Consider the following 26,035-nt stretch of genomic DNA (forward strand, 5'->3'; position numbering starts at 1 on the left):
TCTTTTCAAAATTTCTTCAGAATCTCTTCAAAATCATTTGTTCATTTCAAAAAAGTATATAAAAGTTACTTTAGAGTATTTCCTTAAATGCCAATAGAGGGAGGGTTTTTAGGTGATATCTTCCGGTTATAGTCTTAAGAATTTTTGAGAAGGAAGATCTTTCTTCTTCCGTCAATATTAATGTGTCTGTATCATCGTCCTTCACAAAAATAATACCTAGGTAAATGTGATGTGAAATGGAATAATTAAACCGTAAACAAATTCATGAGAATGTTTTCGAGGATAGGTTTTTAAGTGTGCAAATACGATTTCCATGTTCCTATCAATTTAATTATTCATTTACCCACGCAGTGTTGGTGATTTTCAATCTCATATTTCACCATATATGCCAAGGAACGTGAAGCAAACTGTGGTCGAGGCCATATTGCGAAGTTTCCTAGTCTCACACGAGATACCCACCTGAATAGCAACCTCTGAAGGTACAGTCTGCACAATGCAGTTCGCAAACGTCGAAGACGAGTACCGGAAGAATAAAGATTTGCACGAGAGCGACCTGAAATCTCTCCAAGAATGGATTCAGAAGCAACCGCACCTTCCGCCAGTATCCGGTTAGGGGTACGCCCCAAAGTTGGTGACAATTCTGATGGGTTGCTTTCAGATTTAAAGTTGGCCGTATTTCTCCACAGCTGCCATTGGAGCTTGGAGCAGACCAAGACCACTATTGAAAAGTTCTTGACCTACAGAGGCGCGTGGCCCGATTTCTTCGCGAATCGCAATCCGAACGATCCCAGCGTGAGGACCCACATGGGCGTCTCGTACTATGCTTCCCTTCCACTTCTCCCTCGATACTAAAGGGCTGTTGCAGGCTATGCACCTTTTTCCCGAAAACTCGACAGAATTGCAATATTGTTTTCTACAAGCTGATGGACTTGACCGTCGATAACTTTTGCTCGAAGGCGGAGTTTAAGGTGCTGGACATGTGCATAATGTTGGAGATGGCGAGAAAGGGTTCGCTCGATGATTTTATGCTGGTCGCAGACATGAGTGATGTTAGCATGGGGCACGCTTTAAAGATTGAAATTACGGCGACGAGAAGGATTATGTTGTACTTGCAGGTGACGTCCAACAGTTGTGTCTATAGTTTGATAACTTCCGACGTATAGGGGGCGCTGCCTGTGCGTCTCAAAGCTCTCCACTTCATTGTCAAGGCAGGATTGATTAACCTGATCATGCCCCTGTTCAAGCCTTTCATGAAGAAGGAGCTCGCGGATTTGGTACACGCTCACTAGCGGCCAGATTTCTAATCTCACAATTTCAGTTGCACTTCCACGACTCTTACGAGGCTTTGTCCAAGTTTCTACCGCTAGAATCACTCCCCGCTGACGTAGGAGGCAAAGGCCCCACCACCAAGGAGTTGCACGGTGAGCCTTACCATTATCCACAGTAGATCATTCCAGTTTTTAGAAAACATGCACAAATTGTACACTGAGTATGCGGACTTTTTTGTAGAAGAAGAGGGTTTTGTTTCAAAAGAAGATTTTCGCGACTCCCGACCGTCTTATATGGATGAAGATTTGGGAATCGGTACGGATGGATCGTTCAAAAAGCTCGATATTGATTAAATAAAGGCGTCGTCAATTGTTTGGTTTTAAGTACCTTGTTTAAGCAAACCTTCTAGAAGGGTCTCAAGGTTTCCCCAGGGAAGAACTTCCTAAAAGGTTTCTTAAGAAATCTTATAATGACCTTCTGAAGCTACATTCTCTGGTGATTTGAAGAATCCCTACGGAATTGTGTTCGGAATTCTTTGACAAATATCCTCAGAAGGGACCTCATTTACCATAAGTCCTTCAGTAAATCGATCAGAAAGTTTTTCATGGTCAAAAGATCTCAGTACCTCTAAGATTCACTAGGAACTCAAGAACTTTGGCAAATTAAATAACAAGGTCTCAAGATCATAAGGTCTCACAACATCCAGATCCAATATTCAAGATCCCAGATCTCAAGGATCTCAAGGAGAGTTCGGAAGTGTCTAAAAATTTAGCAACTCAAAAGCATCAAGGTCTGCAAGGATTTCAAAAGCTTCAAGAACCCTAAGGTTTCCAGGTATCAATCGCAAAACCACAAGAGACCCTAAGGTCGAAACTCTTCAGACCTTGAGACATAAAGTCATGGATTTACAAGTTAAGATTTAAGTGGGTTCAAGACTCAAAAAGGTACGGAATTCAGAGTGCACAATTCAAGATTCAACACAATTCAGGTTTAAGGATTAATGGCTTGTAACTGCTCGGGATGCCGCCGGATTTAAAATTCAGCGGATCCGTTTTTGTGTGAATTTAGAATTCAGGATCCAAAGTTCTCAAAACTCAAACGGAAATTTCGAATTCGGATTCCAAAATTGACGGTCGAGAATTCAAGATTTAGGAATCAGGACTTATAAACTCAGAAAACATGACCCTGTACTGAAAATTCGGTATGGAAGATTCAAGAGGATTCAGGGCTCGGCACTCAGAAAAGGAGAGAGGACATGGGATTCAGAATACACGATTCAAGCTCCAAGAGTGTTCAGGATTAAGGATTCACGACTTGGGACGCAAATTGTAAATTACGTAGATATAAGACTTAGGAAACGAGACTCAATAGGATTCAGGAGTTACGAGTAATGACTCATGATCCTAATTAGACAGTTCAGTGTTTAGGATCAAAAGTTCTAGTGAATGAAAAACCCGTGACTTAACACTCAAGCGGATACAGGATTCACAGCTTGCGGTTCAAGGCTCAGGCGGATTCAGAATTCAAGGTTCAACAGGACTTAAATTTTGTCTCGCGAAGCTTGAGTCCCGAATCCTGAACTGTGAGTTTTCTGTCCAGAGCCATGGCTTGGATCCTCCCAGTTAAGTCTCGAATTATAACTCGTGAACGTTGGAACCTCCTGAATTGTGAATCCTATTAAACCTTGAATTCCGAGCCTTGGGTCCTGAATTCTTTAAATTTAATTTTCAACTCCTGAGCTTTGAATTCTGATGATCCAAGAGTCTCAAGTCCTCAGGCGTTAATCCTGAGTTAAGTCTTGAATCGTGCATTCTAAATCATGTATTCTCTTACATGTAGAATCCTGAATCCTCCTCACTGAATACACTTAAATTTTGTCTCGCCAAGCTTGAGTCCTAGATCCTGAACTGTGAGTTTTCTATCCAGAGCCGTGGGTCTATCCTCCCAATTAAGTCTCGAATTATAACTCGTGAACGTTGGAACCTCTTGAATTATGAATCCTATTAAACCTTGAATTCCGAGCCTTGGGTCCTGAATTCTTTAAATTTAATTTTCAACTCCTGAGCTTTGAATTCTGATGATCCAAGAGTCTCAAGTCCTCAGGCGTTAATCCTGAGTTAAGTCTTGAATCGTGCATTCTAAATCATGTATTCTCTTACATGTAGAATCCTGAATCCTCCTCACTGAATACACTTAAATTTTGTCTCGCCAAGCTTGAGTCCTAGATCCTGAACTGTGAGTTTTCTATCCAGAGCCGTGGGTCTATCCTCCCAATTAAGTCTCGAATTATAACTCGTGAACGTTGGAACCTCTTGAATTATGAATCCTATTAAACCTTGAATTCCGAGCCTTGGGTCCTGAATTCTTTAAATTTAATTTTCAACTCCTGAGCCTTGAATTCTGATAATCTAAGGGTCTCAAGTCCTCAGGCGTTAATCCTGAGTTAAGTCTTGAATCGTGCATTCTAAATCCTGTATCCTCTTACATGTAGAATCCTGAATCCTCCTCACTGAATACTCCTAAATTTTTGTCTCGCGAAGCTAGAGGTCTAAATCCTGAACTGTGAGTTTTCTATCCAGAGCCATGGGTCTATCCTCCCAATTAAGTCTCGAATTATAAATCCTGAACGTTGGAACGTCCTGAATTGTGAATCCTATTAAGCCTTGAATTCCCAGCCTTGGGCCCTGAATTCTTTTGAATTCAATTTTGAACTCCTGAGCTCTGAATTTTGATGATCCAAGAGTCTCAAGTCCTCAGGCGTTCATCCTGAGATAAGTCTTGAATTGTGCATTCTAAATCCTGTATCCTTTTACATGTAGAATCCTGAATCCTCCTCACTGAATACTCTTAAATTTTGTCTCGCGAAGCTTGAGTCTTAAATCCTGAACTGTGAGTTTTCTATCCAGACCCTAAGGTCTCCCCCGACGCTTAGAAGCTCTTCAGACCTTGAGACATAATCATGATAAAGTCATGGTTCAGGATTTACAAGTTAAGAATTAAGTGGGCTCAAGACTCAAAAGGTACGGAATCCAGAGTTCACAATTCAAGATTCCAGACAATTCAGGATTAAGGATTAATGACTTGGAACTGCTCGGGATTTCAGTATTCCGAAAGCATGGCTCAAGGTGCCGCCGAATTTAAAATTCCGCGGATCCGTTTGTGTGTGAATTTAGGATTCAAGACCCAAAGTTCTCAAAACTCAAGCGGAAATTTCGAATTCAGACTCCAAAATTTGCGATCGAGATTTCAAAATTTACGAATCTGATTTAGGAATCAGGACTTATAACTCAGGAGACACGACCCAGTATAGAAAATTCGGTGTGGAAGATTCAAGAGGATTCAGGGCTCGGCACGAATTACGTAGATACAATACTTAGGAAACGAGACTCAATAGGATTCAGGGATTACGAGTCATGACTCATGATCCTAATTAGACAGTTCAGTGTTTAGGATCAAAGTTCTAGTGAATTAAAGACTCGTGACTTAACACTCAAGCGGATACAGGATTCAGAGCTTGCGGTTGAAGGCTCAGCCGGATTCAGAATTCAAGGTTCAACAGGATTCAGGATTCAACTTCCAGATTTAGTGTCAAGAGGATTCGATATTCAGAATGCAAGATTCAAAATTACGGATTAAACATCCGGGGATTTAACGATTCCGAGAGCATCGCGCAGAGATCGAGACTTGACAGTTCAATAGAGTGGATTCAGATTTTAAAACTCAGAATACATGGTCCAGGATGCAGGATTTAAAATTTCGGATTGGATAACTAGAGTTCTGGGGATTCAGATCATATGACCCAAAGCTCAGAACCACTTCAAGATTCTAGAAAGTTCAGAATTGGCCACCGAAAACACAAATACTCGGGGTTTATTATCCTTCTCTTCGTCATTAAACATTCTTGGTTACTGAACTCTTTTGAGTCTTGATCCTTGAATCGTAAATCCTAAGCCTAAGTCTTGAACTCACTGAATACTCTTAAATTTTGTCTCGCGAAACTTGAGTCCTAAATCCTGAACTGTGAGTTTTCTTTCCAGAGCCATGGGTGAATCCTCCCAATTAAGTCTCGAATTATAAATCCTGAACGTTGGAACGTCCTGAATTCTGAATCCTATTAAGCCTTGAATTCAGGGCCTTGGGTCCTGAATTCTTTTAAATTTAATTTTGAACTCCTGAGCCCCGAATTCGGATGATCCAAGGGTCTCTAGTTCTCAGGCGTTAATCGTGAGTTAAGTCTTGAATCGTGCATTCTAAACCCTGTATCCTCTTACATGTAGAATCCTGAATCCTCCTCACTGAATACTCTTAAATTTTGTCTCGCGAAGCTTGAATCCTAAATCCTGAACTGTGAGTTTTCTTTCCAGAGCCATGGGTGAATCCTCCCAATTAAGTCTCGAATTATAAATCCTGAACGTTGGAACGTCCTGAATTCTGAATCCTATTAAGCCTTGAATTCAGGGCCTTGGGTCCTGAATTCTTTTAAATTTAATTTTGAACTCCTGAGCCCCGAATTCGGATGATCCAAGGGTCTCTAGTTCTCAGGCGTTAATCGTGAGTTAAGTCTTGAATCGTGCATTCTAAACCCTGTATCCTCTTACATGTAGAATCCTGAATCCTCCTCACTGAATACTCTTAAATTTTGTCTCGCGAAGCTTGAATCCTAAATCCTGAACTGTGAGTTTTCTATCCAGACCCTAAGGTCTCGAGACCCCGACGCTTAGAAACTCTTCAGACCTTGAGACATAATCATGATAAAGTCATGGTTCAGGATTTACAAGTTAAGATTTAAGTGGGCTCAAGACTCAAAAAGGTACGGAATCCAGAGTACACAATTCAAGATTCGAGACAATTCAGGATTAAGGATTAATGACCTGGAACTGCTCGGGATTTCAATATTAAGAAAGCATGGCTCAAGTTGCCGCCGGATTTAAAATTCCGCGGATCCGTTTTTGTGCGAATTTAGAATTCAAGATCCAAACTTCTCAAAACTCAAGCGGAAATTTCGAATTTAGATTCCAAAATTTACGGTCGAGAATTCAAGATTTACGAATCCGATTTAGGAATCAGGACTTATAAATTCAGGAAACATGACCCTGTATTGAAAATTCGGTGTGGAAGATTCAAGAGGATTCAGGGCTCGGCACTCAGAAAAGGAGAGAGGACATGGGATTCAGAATACACGATTCAAGACCCAAGAGGTTTCAGGATTAAGGATTCACAACTTGGGACGAAAATTTTGAATTACGTAGATACAAGACTTAGGAAACGAGACTCAATAGGATTCAGGGATTACGAGTCATGACTCATGATCCTAATTAGACAGTTCAGTGTTTAGGATCAAAGTTCTAGTGAATTAAAGACTCGTGACTTAACACTCAAGCGGATACAGGATTCAGAGCTTGCGGTTGAAGGCTCAGCCGGATTCAGAATTCAAGGTTCAACAGGATTCAGGATTCAACTTCCAGATTTAGTGTCAAGAGGATTCGATATTCAGAATGCAAGATTCAAAATTACGGATTAAACATCCGGGGATTTAACGATTCCGAGAGCATCGCGCAGAGATCGAGACTTAACAGTTCAGTAGAGTGGATTCAGATTTTAGAACTCAGAATACATGGTCCGGGATGCAGGATTTAAAATTTCGGATTGGATATCTAGACTTTTGTGGATTCAGATCATATGACCCAAAGCTCAGAACCACTTCAAGATTCAAGAAAATTCAGAATTGGCCACCGAAAACATACTCGGGGTTTATTATACTTCTCTTCTTCATTAAACATTCTTGGTTACTGAATTCTTTTGAGTCTTGATCCTTGAATCGTGAATTCTATGTCTAAGTCTTGAACTCACTGAATACTCTTAAATTTTGTCTCGCCAAGCTTGAGTCCTAAATCCTGAACTGTGAGTTTTCTATCCAGAGCCATGGCTTGGATCCTCCCAATTAAGTCTCGAATTATAAATCCTGAACGTTGGAACGTCCTGAATTGTGAATCCTATTAAGCCTTGAATTCTGAGCCTTGGGTCCTGAATTTTTTTGAATTTAAATTTTGAACTGCTGAGCCCTGAATTCTGATGATCCAAGAGTATCAAGCCCTCAGGCGTTAATCCTGAGTTAAGTCTTGAATCGTGCATTCTAAACCCTGTATCCTCTTACATGTAGAATCCTGAATCTTCCTCACTGAATACTCTTAAATTTTGTTTCGCGAAGCTTCAATCCTAAATCCTGAACTGTGAGTTTTCTATCCCGTGTCATGGGTGGATCCTCCCAATTAAGTCTAGAATTATAAATCCTGAACGTTGGAACGTCCTGAATTCTGAATCCTATTAAGCCTTTAATTCCGAGTCCTGGGTCCTGAATTCTTTTAAATTCAATTTTGAACTCCTGAGCCCTGAGTTCTCATGATTTTCTCAATTCCTCAGGCGTTAATCCTGAGTTACGCCTTCAATCGTGCATTCTAAATCCTGTATCCTCTTACATGTGGAATCCTGAATCCTCCTCACTGAATACTCTTAAATTTTGTCTCGCGAAACTTGAGTCCTAAATCCTGAACTGTGAGTTTTCTATCCAGAGCCATGGGTTGGATCCTCCCAATTAAGTCTCGAATTATAAATCCTGAACGTTGGAACGTCCTGAATTGTGAATCCTATTAAGCCTTGAATTCCGAGCCTTGGGTCCTAAATTCTTTTGAATTCAATTTTCAACTCCTGGGCCCTGAATTCTGATGATCTAAGAGTCTCAAGTCCTCAGGCGTTAATCCTGAGTTAAGCCTTCAATCGTGCATTCTAAATCCTGTATCCTCTTACATGTGGAATCCTGAATCCTCCTCACTGAATACTCTTAAATTTTGTCTCGCGAAACTTGAGTCCTAAATCCTGAACTGTGAGTTTTCTATCCAGAGCCATGGGTTGGATCCTCCCAATTAAGTCTCGAATTATAAATCCTGAACGTTGGAACGTCCTGAATTGTGAATCCTATTAAGCCTTGAATTCCGAGCCTTGGGTCCTAAATTCTTTTGAATTCAATTTTGAACTCCTGAGCCCTGAATTCTGATGATCTAGGGGTCTCAAGTCCTCAGGCGTTAATCCTGAGTTAAGCCTTCAATCGTGCATTCTAAATCCTGTATCCTCTTACATGTATAATCCCGAATCCTCCTGACTGAATACTCTTAAATTTTGTCTTGCGAAGCTTCAGTCCTAAATCCTGAACTGTGAGTTTTCTTTCCAGAGTCATGGGTGAGTCCTCCAAATTAAGTCTCGAATTATAAATCCTGAACGTTGGAACGTCCTGAATTGTGAATCCTATTAAACCTTGAATTCCGAGCCTTGGGTCCTAAATTCTTTTGAATTCAATTCTGGGCCCTGAATTCTGATCTAATGTTCTCAGGTCCTCAGGCGTTAATCCTGAGTTAAGTCTTGAATCGTGCATTCTAAATCCTGTATCCTCTTACATGTAGAATCCTGAATCCTCCTCACTGAATACTCTTAGGTAAATTTTGTCTCGCGACGCTTCAGTCCTAAATCCTGAACTGTGAGTTTTCTATCCGGACCCTAAGGTCTCGAGACCCCGGCGCTTAGAAACTCTTCAGACCTTGAGATATAATCATGATAAAGTCATGGTTCAGGATTTACAAGTTAAGATTTAAGTGGGCTCAAGACTCAAAAAGGTACGGAATCCAGAGTACACAATTCAAGATTCGAGACAATTCAGGATTAAGGATTAATGACCTGGAACTGCTCGGGATTTCAATATTAAGAAAGCATGGCTCAAGTTGCCGCCGGATTTAAAATTCCGCGGATCCGTTTTTGTGCGAATTTAGAATTCAAGATCCAAACTTCTCAAAACTCAAGCGGAAATTTCGAATTTAGATTCCAAAATTTACGGTCGAGAATTCAAGGTTTACGAATCTGATTTAGGAATCAGGATTTATAAGTCAGGAGACATGGCCCTGTATAGAAAATTCGGCGTGGAATTATTCAAGAATTAAGGTTCAAGAGGGTTCAGGGCTCGGCACTCAAAAAAGAAGAGATGACATGGAATTCAGAATACACGATGCAAGACCCAGGAGGTTTCAGGATTAAGGATTCACGACTTGGGACGCAAATTACGTAGATACAACACTTAGGAAACGAGACTCAATAGGATTCAGGAATTACGAGCCATGACTCATGATCCTAATTAGACAGTTCAGTGTTTAGGATCAAGACGGTTACAGGATTCACAGCTTGCGGTTCAAGGCCCAGGCGGATTCAGAATTCAAGATTCAACAGGATTCAGGATTAAACTTCGAATCGTGAATCCTCTGGAGTCTCGAGTTCTGATCCTTGTGCCCAAAGTTCTGAATCTTCAGAATCCTGGGTGATTAATCCGCATTTTTGAATCCTGTATTCTGAATTCTGAAGTCTTTGAATCTTAAGTCGTGAATCCTTAATCCCGAAGTCTTGAATCCCCCTGAATCTTGATTCGTGAGTTCAAAACCATCCTCTTGAGTGTTGAGTGCTGAGTATTGCATCTCGATCCATAAATCCTGAACCTTGAATTTTCTATTCACGGTCATAACTCAAGAGTCCTAAGCACCTAAATTTGGAGCCTGAATCCTAAACTCGTAATTGTGAAGTTTATTAGGCCTTGAGTTATGAGAGATTGGTCCTGAATTTTGAACCCTCTTGAGCCCTGAATCCTCCTGACTCTTGAATCATGCATTCTGAAACCGTAAGGATGTTGAGTGCTGGATAAATCCTCTAAAATCTTCAATCTCAAACCCTGAAACCTCCATTTTCTATCCCAACTCTCAAGGAGCTCAGTTTAGAGGTTGTTTAAAAAAATTAAGCAACTCGAAGGCATTAAGGTCCACAAGGATTTCAAAGGCCTCAATAACCCTAACTAAGGTTTCAGGGTATCAATCTCAAAACCACAACTGCGCAATGTCTCTACACATCTAGATTTCTTAACCTCTACATTTTAAGAGACCTTGAGATTAAGAGACCTTAAGGCTTCTTCGAGATTCAAGACCTTGTGGACCTTGACACATCATTATGACTTCTGTAACTCCTACGTAAAGACCTCCGCAAGATCCAAGACTTTGCAAGACCTTTACAAAACCTGCTTATTACCTTAAGAACGCAAGGAAACTCAAAACCTCAAGGTACTAACCTCCTTGTGATGTCAAAGATTTAAACAATTCAAAACTTTGAGCTTAACGGCTCTTAACTAAATATTTGATTCCAACATCCCAGATTCACCGAGGACTTTCTAAATCTACTCCTCAGAATTTTTACTGTGTTCAAACTATTTGAGAACCGCAGAGCTTTTGAATAACCTCTAGGGGAGTCCTTCCAAGGGTTTCTCGATGAATCTGTAGCGAAATTTATTAATTATTTTCGTATCTCTAGGAAAATCTTTAAAATATTTAAAACTTTTGATCTTTTTTTCAAGAACCTTTTGAAGAACCCCCTTGACAGACTTATTTTAAAGCACCCCCGGATGAAGTTTTTAATAGCCTCCTGAGAGACGTCTTAAATTCACTTTTTGGACAACCTATTCAAAAAAATGTCCTGACAGATTCTTGAAAAATTATACGAAAAATTACTCTGCTTGATCACCCTCAGTGTTAACCCTTGTCGTTGGTTGTGGGGCTTGAGTGGTTCAGCGATCGAGAGGGCGTGTAACTGGACGAGTATTCGAGGGGAGCTAGTTGCAGCAGGCTGACCGGAATTATTGCGATAATCCTTGGTACAGGCAGATGTACCTGAAGGTGATCTAGTGCAAAAATTGTTTTCTAGGCTGTTTGTTTTCTCGGTAGGTGTCGCTCCTTGTCGGTAAGGCAGGCACCTGCGCGTTTGTAACTCTGCCAGTTGAAACCAGCGCCTTATCGTCTGCTTCTGTCAACAAATGAACAAAGCAGGTCAGTATTCGACGATAGGATGATGACACCTTCTAATAATACAATTAACGGTCAGTTTAGTTATAATGAAGTTCAAAGGACGCCAAAGCAAATGATACAAAGTACAAGTCTCGACCACCACAAAGTACCATCGACCTTTCGCAATGAAGATCTCGTTATCGTTTTAAAGTAATTACAATGAAGCATAATTTTATTAATCCTTACGAAAGTCAATTATTGCGATCTTGAACTGAAAAGGGGGTTATCGCTAAGTTCTCCGAAGGAATGCGGATGAAATTGGTGCAATAAGGCACATTTGTTCGGGGATTTCTGTGCTTTCAATGTTTGTCCTAACAACAAACAGGAATTTGAAATAGAATTATCGCGTTTATTATATTATCACTTCACATCTTGCAACAATTGAAAATGAAATCTAATGATGTAAATTATCGCGATAATTGCAAGTGATAAGGCAACTATTGATGTAAATACTTCGTTTCAGTCGCAGTTCAAAATTAAGTCACCAGTTTAACCCAGGGTAATGGTCACGGTCGTGCAAATTATCGCGATAATTAACCTAGCAAAGGTCAATGGTTCGTCTGGCATGCTGCAACAAAGATTGACGTTGATGAGCTTCGAAGTCAAGATTTGGTAATCTTACAAATTTCAGGGAGCGAACTAGGAGTTTCAAAAAGGTTTATTGGTGTCGTGATTTAATTAGGGTTTCAAAGTAGTTCCAAAGCACTCCCTGGGAAGCCCATGCGTGAAATTCGCGAAAGACTCAGGAGAGCCTGTGCAAGAAGGGTTTGAGGGAGTTGCATAAAGTTCTCCAAAACCTCTGAGATTTGAGAGGCTTTCTTATGGAGACGTTTTCGAAAAAGAACTTTAAGAGACTTAAGGAAAGTTTCAGTTTTCTGAGTGAAAAACTTTGCAACTAAATTTTCCAAAGGGTTTTGTGAGTAACAGTAACCGCCATAGAGATTGAGGGGATCAGTTGTGAGTTAATTTTCCAGATTCTTATTCTACACTTCCAAGTCCCCCGACAGGTGTTGTTGCTCTAAATCAAAAACACGTTGAAACCCTTGGCACTGTCACAGAAATCGTAGGGGAAGGGATAATAAGACTTTAATTTGCTGGAGAGTATTCCATTCACCCTAGACCCCCTGATTCTATGCCTTCAGCCCAGAGCGTGTATAACCTTCCTTTTTTACCAAAAATCGACTACACCAAAATTTCTCGGGAAAACACTTTTTCCTATTAATTTTGGTGCGTAAAATCCAAAACAATTCGTACTTTTTCGATCAGACCTCTCAATCAAAAGTTATAGACCAGAAACCAAATTCGAAAAAAATTCAAAGGGCTGTAACTTTTGAACTAGTAGCCCAATCTTGGAACTGTTTGAAATTATGGACTCTACAGGCCACATTCTATAAGAAAAATTTTTTTCCGGGTCGATCTGAGACAATTTTTTTTTCGTGCCTCAAAAAAAGCAGTGTATAACATTCCTTTTTTATCAAAAATCGACTACACCAAAATTTCTCGGGAAAACACTTTTTCCTATTCATTTTGGTGCGTAGAATCCAAAACAATTCGTACTTTTTCGATCAGACTTCTCAATCAAAAGGTTATAGACTAGAAACCAATTTCGAAAGAAAATTCAAAGGGCTGTAACTTTTGAACTAGTAGCCCAATCTTGGAACTGTTTGAAATTATGGACTCTACAGGCCACATTCTATAAAAAAAAATTTTTTCCGGGTCGATCTGAGACAATTTTTTTCTTCAGACCTCAAAAAAAGGCAGTGTATAACCTTCCTTTTTTACCAAAAATCGACCACACCAAAATTTCTCGGGAAAACACTTTTTCCTATTAATTTTGGTACGTAGAATCCAAAATAATTCGTACTTTTTCGATCAGACTTCTCAATTAAAAGTTATAGACTAAAAACCAATTTCGAAAGAAAATTCAAAGGGCTGTAACTTTTGAACTAGTAGCTCAATCTTGGAACTGTTTGAAATTGTGGATTCTACAGGCCACACTGTATAAGAAAATTTTTTTCCAGGTCGATCTGAGACAATTTTTTTTTCGTGCCTCAAAAAAAGGCAGTGTATAACCTTCCTTTTTTACCAAAAATCGACTACACCAAAATTTCTCGGGAAAACACTTTTTCTTATTAATTTTGGCGCGTAGAATCCAAAACAATTCGTACTTTTTCGATCAGACTTCTCAATCAAAAGTTATAGACTAGAAACCAAATTCGAAAAAAAATTCAAAGGGCTGTAACTTTTGAACTAGTAGCCCAATCTTGGAACTGTTTGAAATTATTGATTCTACATGCCACATTCTGTAAGAAAATTTTTTTCGGGGTCGATCTGAGACAATTTTTTCTTCGGGCCTCAAAAAAAGGCAGTGTATAACCTTCCTTTTTTACCAAAAATCGACTGCACCAAAATTTCTCGGGAAAACACTTTTTCTTATTAATTTTGGTGCGTAGAATCCAAAACAATTCGTACTTTTTCGATCAGACTTCTCAATCAAAAGTTATAGACTAGAAACCAAATTCGAAAAAAAATTTAAAGAGCTCTTTTCAACCATACCAAATTTATTAAAATCGCTCAAACGGTTAAGAAGTTAAAGCGAGTTATCGAAAAAACAATTGAACGCCCCACGCCATCTTTGTTTTTGAAATAACTGAGTTTTTGTTTTTACGAAAATGATACCTAGATAAACCTGGTTCTCTTTAAAAATGTGAAAAAAGAATGTTTAGTTTATATGCGAAATTAAAAGAAAATGCAATTTTAAAATTTAAGATAGCAATTACGCCCTCTGTTAGTCATTTTAGAACTTGAAAATATTTTCCAGCGATTTAATTTTTTTTACCCCTAATTCATATGACGAACGGTTCTGGAGCGAGGAACAGTCTTATTGGATCACCCGGTACATACCCCCCCCCCCCCCCCGAACTCCCGGTATCACTTTTCTTCTCAAAAAGTCAAGCCCTCGGCACTTTCATAATTGTTTTTTGGAAAATTAAAAGACTCTCTTTGCAAAGAAGTATTGCATATGCCCGGGAGTCTTGAATACCCCCTAGCAGAGGGACGACTCGATAAATCCTTTTCCCTCTTACCCTCGGTACGTTCATGGGTTCTGGAAATGACAATGGGGAATGAGGTATTCCCCTTCAAAGAATTTATAATCGCATCTCCTTTTCCTTTCAGACCTCCTGGTGCTACGTTTTCCTTTTATATGTTTACATCTTACAGCACTCCGATGATACCTTTGAAGAAAAACTACTGATATTAACTTCCCTTGGAGGGGGGGGGGGGATCACATACCGTCCAGCACCCGGCGCTGTGTGTGTTGCCACCTTTTGACAGAAAAGGGCACCTCGGTGCTACGTTTTCTTCCAAACGTTTAGGAAACAAGAGGAGAATCGATACCCCCGTTTCTTGCTGGGACTTCCATTTCCCTCCAGGTATTTTTTTAGTACGACCTAACCCAAAACCTTTGTTGCTTTAGCATTTTAAAAGAAACGTGCGAGAAGAGAGCATAAGTAATTCCCTTTTGGAGCGTAATCCAAGCGCCTAAACCCCACGGTGCTACGTTTGCATCCAAAAGGTTTAGAGCTTTCAGCAGAATGTCACCCATTGATTTATCCTTTCCTGGGAAGAATATCCAGTCCTCTCGGCGCTGCCCTACAAAATGTAATACCAGGGGGTCCAGGGGGATATGCAATACCCCCTACCACCGGAGGAATCGATGACATTCTTCCAAAAACTACCATGACACTTTCATTTGAAGAAAGGTCTCCTTCACCTGTGGGGTTTTCTATACCCTCCAGACCCCCGGTGCTAAACTCTCCCTAAAAACGTTTAGAACAATCGGCATGCTTGTTTGTTTGATACAAAATTTAACACCGGAGAGCCGGGGGGTTGGAATGCCCCTACCACAAACTACTCCAAAAGCTTTCTCTTTCGTTTGAAGAAAGGTTATCAAGTCCCTTTTTCCTAGGGGGTATTCCATAGCCCCCAGATCTTCCGCTGCTAATCTCACCCCCAAACTGTTTAGGTCAAGATTATTCGTATGATACAGAATGTAACACCGGGGGGTCTGGAAGATATGGAATACCGCCTACCACAGGAAGAAGCGATTACCGTTTTCCAAAAGCTACCGTGACACTTCCTTTTGAAGAAAGGTTATCAAATCCCTTTTTCTTTGGGTGGTATTCCCCGCCCTTTGGTCCTAAACTCTTTAGGACAATGATCGTGCTTGTTTGTACAGAAAGTACCACCGGGGCCTCTGGCTGATGTATAGAATACCCCTACGCACAGGAGGAATCGATTGCCTTTTTGCAAAGACTACCATGAGACCATGAGAGTTATCACGTCTCTTTTTCCTGGGGGGTACTGCAAAGGGAAAATACATACCCCCAAACTCTCCGGTGGTAAACTCTCCCCCAAAAGGGAGCCAATAGCTTAAAAGCTATTGGATAGTCATTTGAAAAATTGATAGAAGGGTTCCTTAAACAATTTCCTGACAATTACTTGAAGAATGTTGTGCAATATTTAATTTTTGAGAATTCTTTAAAAGAATCCCTTGGAGGATCTCACAAGACCTTGCAGATTGCTTAGAAGAAGAGAACTTCGGCGGCGTCTAGACCTCCAAAGAGTTGCTTCTAAGCATCAGAAGAATCAATTTCTGGTGAAGCACAAACCGATGCTCCTCAGATTTACAGCGATAGTCTTTATCATTGGAAGATCACTGTTGCCAAATTTCGCAGTGACTGCCAGTTTCGTGACGTCCGTCAATTTGATGAAGTCGTTGTGAAATGGCGGGCCCTTATCAAAATTGACTTGGTTCACACAAAATACACGTATTACTCACGTTAACCATAGGTCGCCGATAAGACTATCATCGGACAAAAGGTTAGATCCCTCCGAGTATAAATTACGCGTGCACCTCCGTCACAATCACGTTTGTGTGAAAGCAGAAGCATCATGGCCAAGTTTATCTACTTTTTCCTCGCAGCCCTCGCCGTTCAGGTACGTACGCCACTGTTGTGAGCGACAGAGACTGAGAATTGTGTCTTAGGCCGTCGTGGCTAGACCCAAGAAGACGCCACCGACCGAGAAGACCGGCTTGGAACAGTTCATGGAAAATGTCGACACCGTTCGCAAGGACATCGAGGCAACCATCAAGAAAGTGCTGCCCGGAAACAAGGACATTGACAAGGCTCTCGTTGATGTATCCAAGGCTTTCGCCACCACCGTCGAGAAGGGAACCAGGGACTTGACCGAACAGGTTAGTACCCCAAAACACTTGCCAAAACCTCCTCCAACCCCTTTCTCCACTTTAGGCCGACAAGAACAAGCCAGTCATCGAGAAGTTGGTCAAGGAAGCCTCCGAGAGGATCAGCGAGTCAGTCGCCTACATCAAGGGATTGGTCGGCGAAGACACCGTCAAGAAAGGCGAGGAAGTCAGGAAGCACGTCGAGACCAACATCAACAACATCTTCGCCGAAGGCAAAAAGGTCGAGGAGGCGCTCATGCCATCCTTGGAACGTGAGTGTTGTTTCGCTTAGGTTTTCGGGAGGTTAACCGCGTTTTTTTCCCCCGCAGACGCCCAAGAAGGCATGAAGAAGGTGGCCGAAGATTTCTTCGGAATGTTGAAAAGCGCCGGTGAACGTTTAAAGGCCGATTTGGACAAGGCAATCGCTGAACAGGCACCCAAACATTAAAGCGACTGATAACGTTACTACACCACGATACCTATTTTTGTATTTAACTTTAATAAACAAATTTATGTAGAGGGTCTTTTTTTGGTAAAGAGAACAGTGAGTTGCTCCACGTGATAACAATTTACGTGCCAATTTTGACATGGTCCAAGTGAGTTCAGTTTTGCAATAAAGAGGTCGCTGATAAAAGGTTATCATTCAGCGTTACGTATGCAATCGTTTTCGCTAACCCATCAGTTGAAGATGCCATCAACAGATGACTTCGAAAGGCTAAAGCGATTGGAGACAGGTAGTGGTCAACTCACCTTCCCGCTTGAAAAACCGAGTTCCGCATATTTACCCCCGAAAGAACAGCGGTAAAGGAAAATATCTCAATTGGAGAGATCTCGTTTTTAAGGAAATCGCCCCCAATGGAACTGACCCTTGCAACTCACAGGAAGAACCATTTATTTCTTTGTCCTCTCATTTATAAGAAGAAACCTGAAGGTACAGTATGAATCCAAGGCAAGTCGCTGCGGCGGGTTTGAGGTCTTCCGGAGTGACACCCGGAGGAGGACATCACTGAGCCTCAGTCGAGGTGCATTATAAATATCTACAGTTATTGACCTGATGGAGGGGGGGAACCTTCAACCTTCAACCTTCAAGCTCACACGGAGGTCTCGCACGTCACATCCTTAACTGCTCCGACTGCGCCAGGTGAGGGAGAGGGCTCCACCGGAGTAGCGGGACCAACTTCCGAGATGACTCGATCTCTCGTTATCGATTTCCTAGTAGCCCGATAATTTTTACAATAATTTTCTATCTGATAGTCCATGTAATAGGAGCAGAAACACCTCCTCGCACATTATGTTCTCCTAATACAAAATTTGAATAAGTATAAAACGAAATCTGGCGTTGAAAGATGTTTGTGAGGTATGGAAAAAGACCTCCTCATCCATCATGTTCTCCCGGTAGCCAGACAAATTTTACCAGAATTTTGTAACTGATAGTTCGTGTATCAAGAGCATAAACACTTCCTATCACATTATGTTCTCCTGATACAAAATTTGAAAAATTTAAGACTAAGTTTGGCTTTGAAAGATTTTTGTGGGTGATGGGGAAAAGGCCACCTCAACCATCATGCTCGCCTGATAGGCAGAATTTTCTAACTAATAGTTCGTGTACTAAAAACACCTTATGTATATTGTCCTGTTACTTCGTCTCAAACTTTCACAAATCTTGTATCAGGCGGATATAATGTGCTAGGAGGTGATTGAATCTTAGTTTAAAGCATTCGTGAGGTTAGGATAGAGTGCTAGTTAGGTTAGGTCAGATTACTTTCGGTGTCTAAAATTTTTCCAAATCTTGTATCAGGAGAATATAATATGCGAAGAGGTGATTGAAGGTTAAGTTAAAGTATTAGTGAGGTTAGGTTAGAGCGGTAGTTAGGTTAGGTAAGAAATCTTGTATCAGGGGAACATAATCTACGAAGAGGTGAATGAAGGTTAGGTTAAAGTATTAGTGAGGTTAGGATAGAGTGCAAGTTAGGTTAGGTCAGATTACTTTGGGCGTCTAAAATTTTTCCAAATGTTGTATCAGGAGATTATAATGTGCGAAGAGGTGATTGAAGGTTAAGTTAAAGTATTTGTGAGGTTAGGTTAGAGTGGTAGTTAGGTTAGGTAAGAAATCTTGTATCAGGGGAACATAATCTACGAAGAGGTGAATGAAGTTTCGGTTAAAGTATTAGTGAGGTTAGGATAGAGTGCAAGTTAGGTTAGGTCAGATTACTTTGGGCGTCTAAAATTTTTCCAAATGTTGTATCAGGAGATTATAATGTGCGAAGAGGTGATTGAAGGTTAAGTTAAAGTATTAGTGAGGTTATGTTAGAGTGGTAGTTAGGTTAGGTAAAAAATCTTGAATCAGGGGAACATGTGAAGAGGTGAATGGAGGTTATGTTAAAGTATTAGTGAGGTTAAAATAAAGTGCTAGTTAGGTTAGGTCAGATTACTTTCGGTGTCTAAAATTTTTCCAAATCTTGTATCAGGAGAATATAATATGCGAAGAGGTGATTGAAGGTTAAGTTAAAGTATTTGTGAGGTTAGGTTAGAGTGGTAGTTAGGTTAGGTAAGAAATCTTGTATCAGGGGAACATAATCTACGAAGAGGTGAATGAAGTTTCGGTTAAAGTATTAGTGAGGTTAAGAAAGAGTGCTAGTTAGGTTAGGTCAGATTACTTTGGGCGTCTAAAATTTTTCCAAATCTTGTATCAGGAGAATATAATGTGCGAAGAGGTGATTGAAGCTTAAGTTAAAGTATTAGTGAGGTCAGGTTAGAGTGGCAGTTACGTTAGTTAAGAAATTTTGTTATCAGGAGAACATAACGTGCGAGGAGGTGGACGAAAGTTAAGTTAAAGTTTTAGTGAGGTAAGGATAGTGCTAGTTAGGTTAGGTCAGATTACTTTGGGCGCCTAAAATTTTTCCAAATCTTGTATCAGGAGAATATAATATGCGAAGAGGTGATTGAAGGTTAAGTTAAAGTATTAGTGAGGTTAGGTTAGAGCGGTAGTTAGGTTACATAAGAAATCTTGTATCAGGGGAACATAATCTACGAAGAGGTGAATGAAGGTTAGGTTAAAGTATTAGTGAGGTTAGGATAGAGTGCAAGTTAGGTTAGGTCAGATTACTTTGGGCGTCTAAAATTTTTCGAAATGTTGTATCAGGAGATTATAATGTGCGAAGAGGTGATTGAAGGTTAAGTTAAAGTATTTGTGAGGTTAGGTTAGAGTGGTAGTTAGGTTAGGTAAGAAATCTTGTATCAGGGGAACATAATCTACGAAGAGGTGAATGAAGTTTCGGTTAAAGTATTAGTGAGGTTAAGAAAGAGTGCTAGTTAGGTTAGGTCAGATTACTTTGGGCGCCTAAAATTTTTCCAAATCTTGTATCAGGAGAATATAATGTGCGAAGAGGTGATTGAAGGTTAAGTTAAAGTATTTGTGAGGTTAGGTTAGAGTGGTAGTTAGGTTAGGTAAGAAATCTTGTATCAGGGGAACATAATCTACGAAGAGGTGAATGAAGTTTCGGTTAAAGTATTAGTGAGGTTAAGAAAGAGTGCTAGTTAGGTTAGGTCAGATTACTTTGGGCGTCTAAAATTTTTCCAAATCTTGTATCAGGAGAATATAATGTGCGAATAGGTGATTGAAGCTTAAGTTAAAGTATTTGTGAGGTTAGGTTAGAGTGGTAGTTAGGTTAGGTAAGAAATCTTGTATCAGGGGAACATAATCTACGAAGAGGTGAATGAAGTTTCGGTTAAAGTATTAGTGAGGTTAAGAAAGAGTGCTAGTTAGGTTAGGTCAGATTACTTTGGGCGTCTAAAATTTTTCCAAATCTTGTATCAGGAGAATATAATGTGCGAATAGGTGATTGAAGCTTAAGTTAAAGTATTAGTGAGGTCAGGTTAGAGTGGCAGTTACGTTAGTTAAGAAATTTTGTTATCAGGAGAACATACTGTGCGAGGAGGTGGATGAAAGTTAGGTTAAAGTATTAGTGAGGTTAGGATAGAGTGCTAGTTAGGTTAGGTCAGATTACTTTGGGCGTCTAAAATTTTTCCAAATCTTGTATCAGGAGAATATAATGTGCGAAGAGGTGATTGAAGGTTAAGTTAAAGTATTAGTGAGGTCAGGTTAGAGTGGCAGTTACGTTAGGTAAGAAATTTTGTATCAGGGGAACATACTGTGCGAGGAGGTGAATGAAAGTTAGGTTAAAGTATTAGTGAGGTTAGGATAGAGTGCTAGTTAGGTTAGGTCAGATTACTTTGAACGTCTTAAATTTTTCCAAATGTTGTATCAGGAGATTATAATGTGCGAAGAGGTGATTGAAGGTTAAGTTAAAGTATTTGTGAGGTTAGGTTAGAGTGGTAGTTAGGTTAGGTAAGAAATCTTGTATCAGGGGAACATAATCTACGAAGAGGTGAATGAAGTTTCGGTTAAAGTATTAGTGAGGTTAAGAAAGAGTGCTAGTTAGGTTAGGTCAGATTACTTTGGGCGCCTAAAATTTTTCCAAATCTTGTATCAGGAGAATATAATGTGCGAAGAGGTGAATGAAGGTTAGGTTAAAGTAGTGAGGTTAAGATAGAGTGCTAGTTAGGTTAGGTCAGATTACTTTGGGCGTCTAAAATTTTTCCAAATCTTGTATCAGGAGAGTATAATGTGCGAATAGGTGATTGAAGCTTAAGTTAAAGTATTAGTGAGGTCAGGTTAGAGTGGCAGTTACGTTAGTTAAGAAATTTTGTTATCAGGAGAACATAACGTGCGAGGAGGTGGATGAAAGTTAAGTTAAAGTTTTAGTGAGGTTAGGATAGTGCTAGTTAGGTTAGGTCAGATTACTTTGGGCGCCTTAAATTTTTCCAAATCTTGTATCAGGAGAATATAATGTGCGAAGAGGTGAATGAAGGTTAGGTTAAAGTATTAGTGAGGTTAAGATAGAGTGCTAGTTAGGTTAGGTCAGATTACTTTGGGCGTCTCAAATTTTTCCAAATCTTGTATCAGGAGAATATAATGTGCGAAGAGGAGATTGAAAGTTAAATTAAAGTATTAGTGAGGTTAGGTTAGAGTGGTAGTTAGGTTAGATAAGAAATCTTGTATCAGGGGAACATAATCTGCGAAGAGGTGAATGAAGGTTAGGTTAAAGTAGTGAGGTTAAGATAGAGTGCTAGTTAGAATAGGTCAGATTACTTTGGGCGTCTAAAATTTTTCCAAATCTTGTATTAGGAGAATATAATGTGCGAAGAGGTGATTGAAGGTTAAGTTAAAGTATTAGTGAGGTCAGGTTAGAGTGGCAGTTACGTTAGGTAAGAAATTTTGTATCAGGAGAACATACTGTGCGAGGAGGTGGATGAAAGTTAGGTTAAAGTATTAGTGAGGTTAGGATAGAGTGCTAGTTAGGTTAGGTCAGATTACTTTGGGCGTCTAAAATTTTTCCAAATCTTGTATCAGGAGAATATAATGTGCGAAGAGGTGATTGAAGGTTAAGTTAAAGTATTAGTGAGGTCAGGTTAGAGTGGCAGTTACGTTAGGTAAGAAATTTTGTATCAGGAGAACATACTGTGCGAGGAGGTGGATGAAAGTTAGGTTAAAGTATTAGTGAGGTTAGGATAGAGTGCTAGTTAGGTTAGGTCAGATTACCTTGAACGTCTTAAATTTTTCCAAATCTTGTATCAGGAGAATATAATGTGCGAAGAGGTGATTGAAGGTTAAGTTAACGTATTAGTGAGGTTATGTTAGAGTGGTAGTTAGGTTAGGTAAGAAATCCTGTATCAGGGGAACATAATTTGCGAGGAGGTGAATGAAGGTTAAGTTAAAGTATTAGTGAGGTTAGGATAGAGTACTGGTTAGGTTAGGTCAGATGACTTTAGGCGTCTAACGTTGTTGCAAACCTTGTATCAGGAGAAGAGAATGTTCGAGGAGGCGATTCAAAGTTAGGGTGGAATGCTGGTTTAGGTGAGAGTCCGCTCAGAGCTAAAACTTAACCCTCCAATGTCTATTTGAAATTCTTATTTATTGCGGAAATTTACCTCGTACTTCGCCAACAGATAATATATGTATATTACCAAAATCGTCATAAAATCTGTACTATATTAGTGAGGTTAGGGATTCGTTTTATCACCTTGAATCACCTCCTCGAATATTATATTCTCGTGATAGACGATTTCTGACTAGCCTAACTAGTACTCTAACCGAACCTCACTTATACTTCTACGATATTAAACAGGTTCAACCTACTGAATGCTTAGTAGAAGACGGTGTGTGCTATCACTTGGGACGGTCTTCTCTTAGGCGCCATCTAAAACTTTTCTGGTCACTCCCTCTTCTCTTCTTCTCTTCCAACTCTTTTCTGGGCACGCCCGCATCATGTAGGCTCATTCAAAAAGTTTTTTGGCTACGCCCTTTTCCTGTAGGCATCTTATAAAGTCTTTCTGGCAACGCTGTAATCTGACCACGCCGCCTTCACGCAATCTAAAAGCAGAAAAATTGTACTAAAATTCTAACTAATTCATTGTGTATTAGGTGCTGAAACACCTCCTCGCACATTATGCTATCCTGATACAAAATTTGTAAAAACTTTAGACGAAGTTTGACGTCGAAAGACGTTTGTGGATGATGGGAAAAGACCTCCACAACCATCATGTTCTCCTGGTAACCAGACACATTTTACAAACATTTTCTAACCGATTGTCCATGTATTAGGAGCAGAAACACGTCCTCGCACGTTATATTCTCCTGATACAAAATTTCTAAAAATTGAAGACAAAGTTTGGTATTGAATCGTTGAAGTAATTTCGAGGCTTAGCGATCAATGAGGCACTTCTAAAATTGTTACCGAGGCCGTACCGTACTCGTCCATCATTTTTTTGGGACACTGTGCTCACGATGTAAGCCCAGCTATCACAGAAGTATTTCAATTTCAACGTCTTACTTCGTTTTAAACTTTGACGAATCTTGTATCAGGAGAATATAATGTGCGAAGAGGTGATTGAAGGTTAAGTTTAAGAATTAGTGAGGTTAGGTTAGAGTGGTGGTTAGGTTAGGTGAGAAACCTTGGATCAGGAAAATATAATGTGCGAGGAGGTGATGGGGTATTATCTTAAAATATTAGTGAGGTTAGGTAAGGGTGCTAGTTAGGTTAGGTAAGAAATCTTGTATCAGGAAAATATAATGTGCGAGGAGGTGATTGAAGGATGGGTTAAAGTACTTGTGAGGTTAGGTTAGAGTGTTAGTTAGGTTAGGTCAGGTTATTTTAGGCGTCTAAAATTTGTACAAATCTTGTATCAGGAGAATATAATGTGCGAAGAGGTGATTGAAGGTTAGGTTTAAGAATTAGTGAGGTTAGGTTAGAGTGGTGGTTAGGTTAGGTGAGAAACCTTGGATCAAGAGAATAGAATGTGCGAGGAGGTGATTGAAAGTTAGGTTAAGGTACTAGTTAGGTTAGGTGAGTGTCCGTCCCGAGCAGCTTAACCCTGCAATGTCCATAATACGAATGCTCATTTAAAATTCTTGTTTATTGTGGCATACCCTTATGGAAATTTAGCTCGTATATTGCGAACAGAGCATTAGTGAGGTTAGGGATTCGTTGTATCACCTTGAACCACCTCCTACAATATTATATTCTCCTGATAAAAGATTTGTAAAAAGTTAAGACCCCTAAGCTAATCTATACTTCTTTAACGTAACCTAACCTTCAATCACCTCCTCGCATATTATATTCTCCTGATACAGGTACCTAACTAGCACTCTAATCTAACCTCGCTCACTTTAACCTAATCATTGGCGACAGGTATCTGGAACCGGGGAGGGTGAAGAGATCTGTGCTAAACAGGGTCTCATCCTTGATTGAGAGGAGCGGGCTTCAAACCTAGTTACAAAAGAAAGGGGGCAGGCACCATTGGCCTTTTTCCATCAGTTTGCATTATTCACTCCAGAACTTTTCCGGTTACTTAATAGTCCAGAAACTTTGTAAAGCCCTTAAAAAGGTCCAAAACCATCTAGTGTGCCTATCAAACTGTAGTAAAGGTCTGATAGCTAAAGAAAGCGCTTCAAAAACTGTAGTATATTAAGTGCCTCAGGACCCTGAGAGGGTGCTAAATAAATTTGGAAGAGATTCTTGCAGCTTTGGTTGATTTTCTAGGGTTCCTACATGTTCAAAAGCCTCCAGGAAGGTATTTTAGAAACTTCCATCGTATCTTTAGAGCCCTGAAAAAACAAGCTCCTAAAGAAGATGTAATCTCCATCAGATCGTTTACCTACAGGACGATAGTATTGTTGTACTTAAATTAGCTGTTTGGCTAATTAGCGATATCGCCGAGCAAATTTAGACTTAGTCAACATCATAATTGCGACTTTCTCCATTGCGACCTTTGCATAGGTAAGAGATATAAATACCGAACGTAACACCATAAACAATCAGTCCACAACTGAAACAATGAGATCAATCGTATTCTGCATACTAGCCCTTGCCGCAGTCCAGGTGAGTGATCAGTCTTCGGCGTGTTTTACTAAGCTCGCTGTTCGTATAGGTCCGGTCGAAGCCGTCCGCCAACGCGCCCGATCCGAAACCACTCGACGACCTCCTCACGAAAATGGAGGGCTTGCAGAACTCCCTCAAGAAGATGCTGCCGAACGGGAGGGACGTCTCGAAGTCGGTGATCTTTCTCTCCGAGGACATAGCGAGGAACGTCGAGAAGTTCACGAAGACCATCAACTCGCAGGAGATCATCGGGAACGTGGAGAGGGACATCACGCTGCAGCTCGCCAACTTCGTCGACCAGGTCAGCGCGCTGATGGGCGGAGTCATAACGGAATCGGCGAAGAAGTCGTTCGCGAACATTGAGCAGCAGGCGAACAGCATCTGCACCGAAGCGCAGGCGCTGCAGAAATCCATACAGACCAGTCTCGAAGGTAGGGCGCCATGATTACGGCGAGTTTCGCTAATTTCTCTCCGCAGATGCCCAGCAGCAAATGGCGAGTCTTGTGATGAACTTCTACAAGTACATCTCGACAGCTGGCAACCGTTTGAAGGCTGAAGTCGAAGCCATTCTTCAATAACCTGGTGCGAAAGTAATAAAGAATTCTGTTTAATCCACAATTATTAGCCTTTTTGTCTTCGTCCGCCCAATGGCAGTGGTTGGTTGGTTGTGTTAACGCCCCTGAGGTCTGGGAGTTTGCGAGTCTTGGAGGTCTTGGTGTAAGAGCTCACAGTGAGCCTTGAAGCGTCAGGGTCTCGAAGCCTCAAGATCTCTTAGATCTAGAGGTTGATAAACCTTGATGTGTGGAGGTGTTGAGGTCTTGAGAGTGGAACTAACACCAAGGTGGTGCACGGTGAGGATCGCTTTCCATTATCCACCGTAGATCATTCCAGTTTTAGGAAACATGCGCAAATTGTACAGTGCGTATGCGGATTTTTGTGGAAGAAGAGGGTTTTGTTTCAAATGAAGATCTTCGGGACTGTCGACCATCTTATAGGGATGTAGATTTAAGAATCGGTAAGGGTGGCTCGTTCAAAAAGCTCGACATTGATCAAAATAAAAACTTCGTGGGTATTGAAGGAGTTGCTGTCAGAATTCTTTCGACGAATATCCTCAAAATGTCCTGAGAGACCTCGTGCAGCAATTAATAGTAAGGTTT

General features: G+C 40.4%; 3 protein-coding genes across 3 annotated transcripts; all 3 read left to right on the forward strand.

Moving 5' to 3' along the window:
• The first annotated feature begins 393 nt into the window (after nt 1-393).
• Nucleotides 394-1,641, forward strand: LOC116162520 (retinol-binding protein pinta-like). Its single transcript, XM_031476153.1, has 6 exons — nt 394-608; nt 659-815; nt 866-1,115; nt 1,164-1,274; nt 1,319-1,421; nt 1,465-1,641. The coding sequence occupies exons 1-6, from the start codon at nt 494-496 to the stop codon at nt 1,620-1,622; spliced, it is 894 nt and encodes a 297-aa protein (XP_031332013.1). The 5' UTR covers nt 394-493; the 3' UTR covers nt 1,623-1,641.
• A 14,390-nt stretch (nt 1,642-16,031) lies between these two features.
• LOC116162206 lies at nt 16,032-16,923 on the forward strand. The gene is made up of 4 exons (XM_031475761.1): nt 16,032-16,190; nt 16,240-16,449; nt 16,505-16,709; nt 16,767-16,923. The coding sequence occupies exons 1-4, from the start codon at nt 16,146-16,148 to the stop codon at nt 16,883-16,885; spliced, it is 579 nt and encodes a 192-aa protein (XP_031331621.1). The 5' UTR covers nt 16,032-16,145; the 3' UTR covers nt 16,886-16,923.
• Nucleotides 16,924-24,830: 7,907 nt separating this feature from the next.
• Nucleotides 24,831-25,466, forward strand: LOC116160879. The gene is made up of 3 exons (XM_031474025.1): nt 24,831-24,878; nt 24,928-25,309; nt 25,356-25,466. Exons 1-3 carry the CDS (start codon nt 24,834-24,836, stop codon nt 25,454-25,456), a joined length of 528 nt encoding a protein of 175 aa, XP_031329885.1. The 5' UTR covers nt 24,831-24,833; the 3' UTR covers nt 25,457-25,466.
• Nucleotides 25,467-26,035: the final 569 nt, after the last annotated feature.

This window comes from Photinus pyralis, unplaced genomic scaffold (assembly GCF_008802855.1).
Source record: "Photinus pyralis isolate 1611_PpyrPB1 unplaced genomic scaffold, Ppyr1.3 Ppyr1.4_LG10, whole genome shotgun sequence".
In the NCBI taxonomy this organism is placed as follows: domain Eukaryota; kingdom Metazoa; phylum Arthropoda; class Insecta; order Coleoptera; family Lampyridae; genus Photinus; species Photinus pyralis.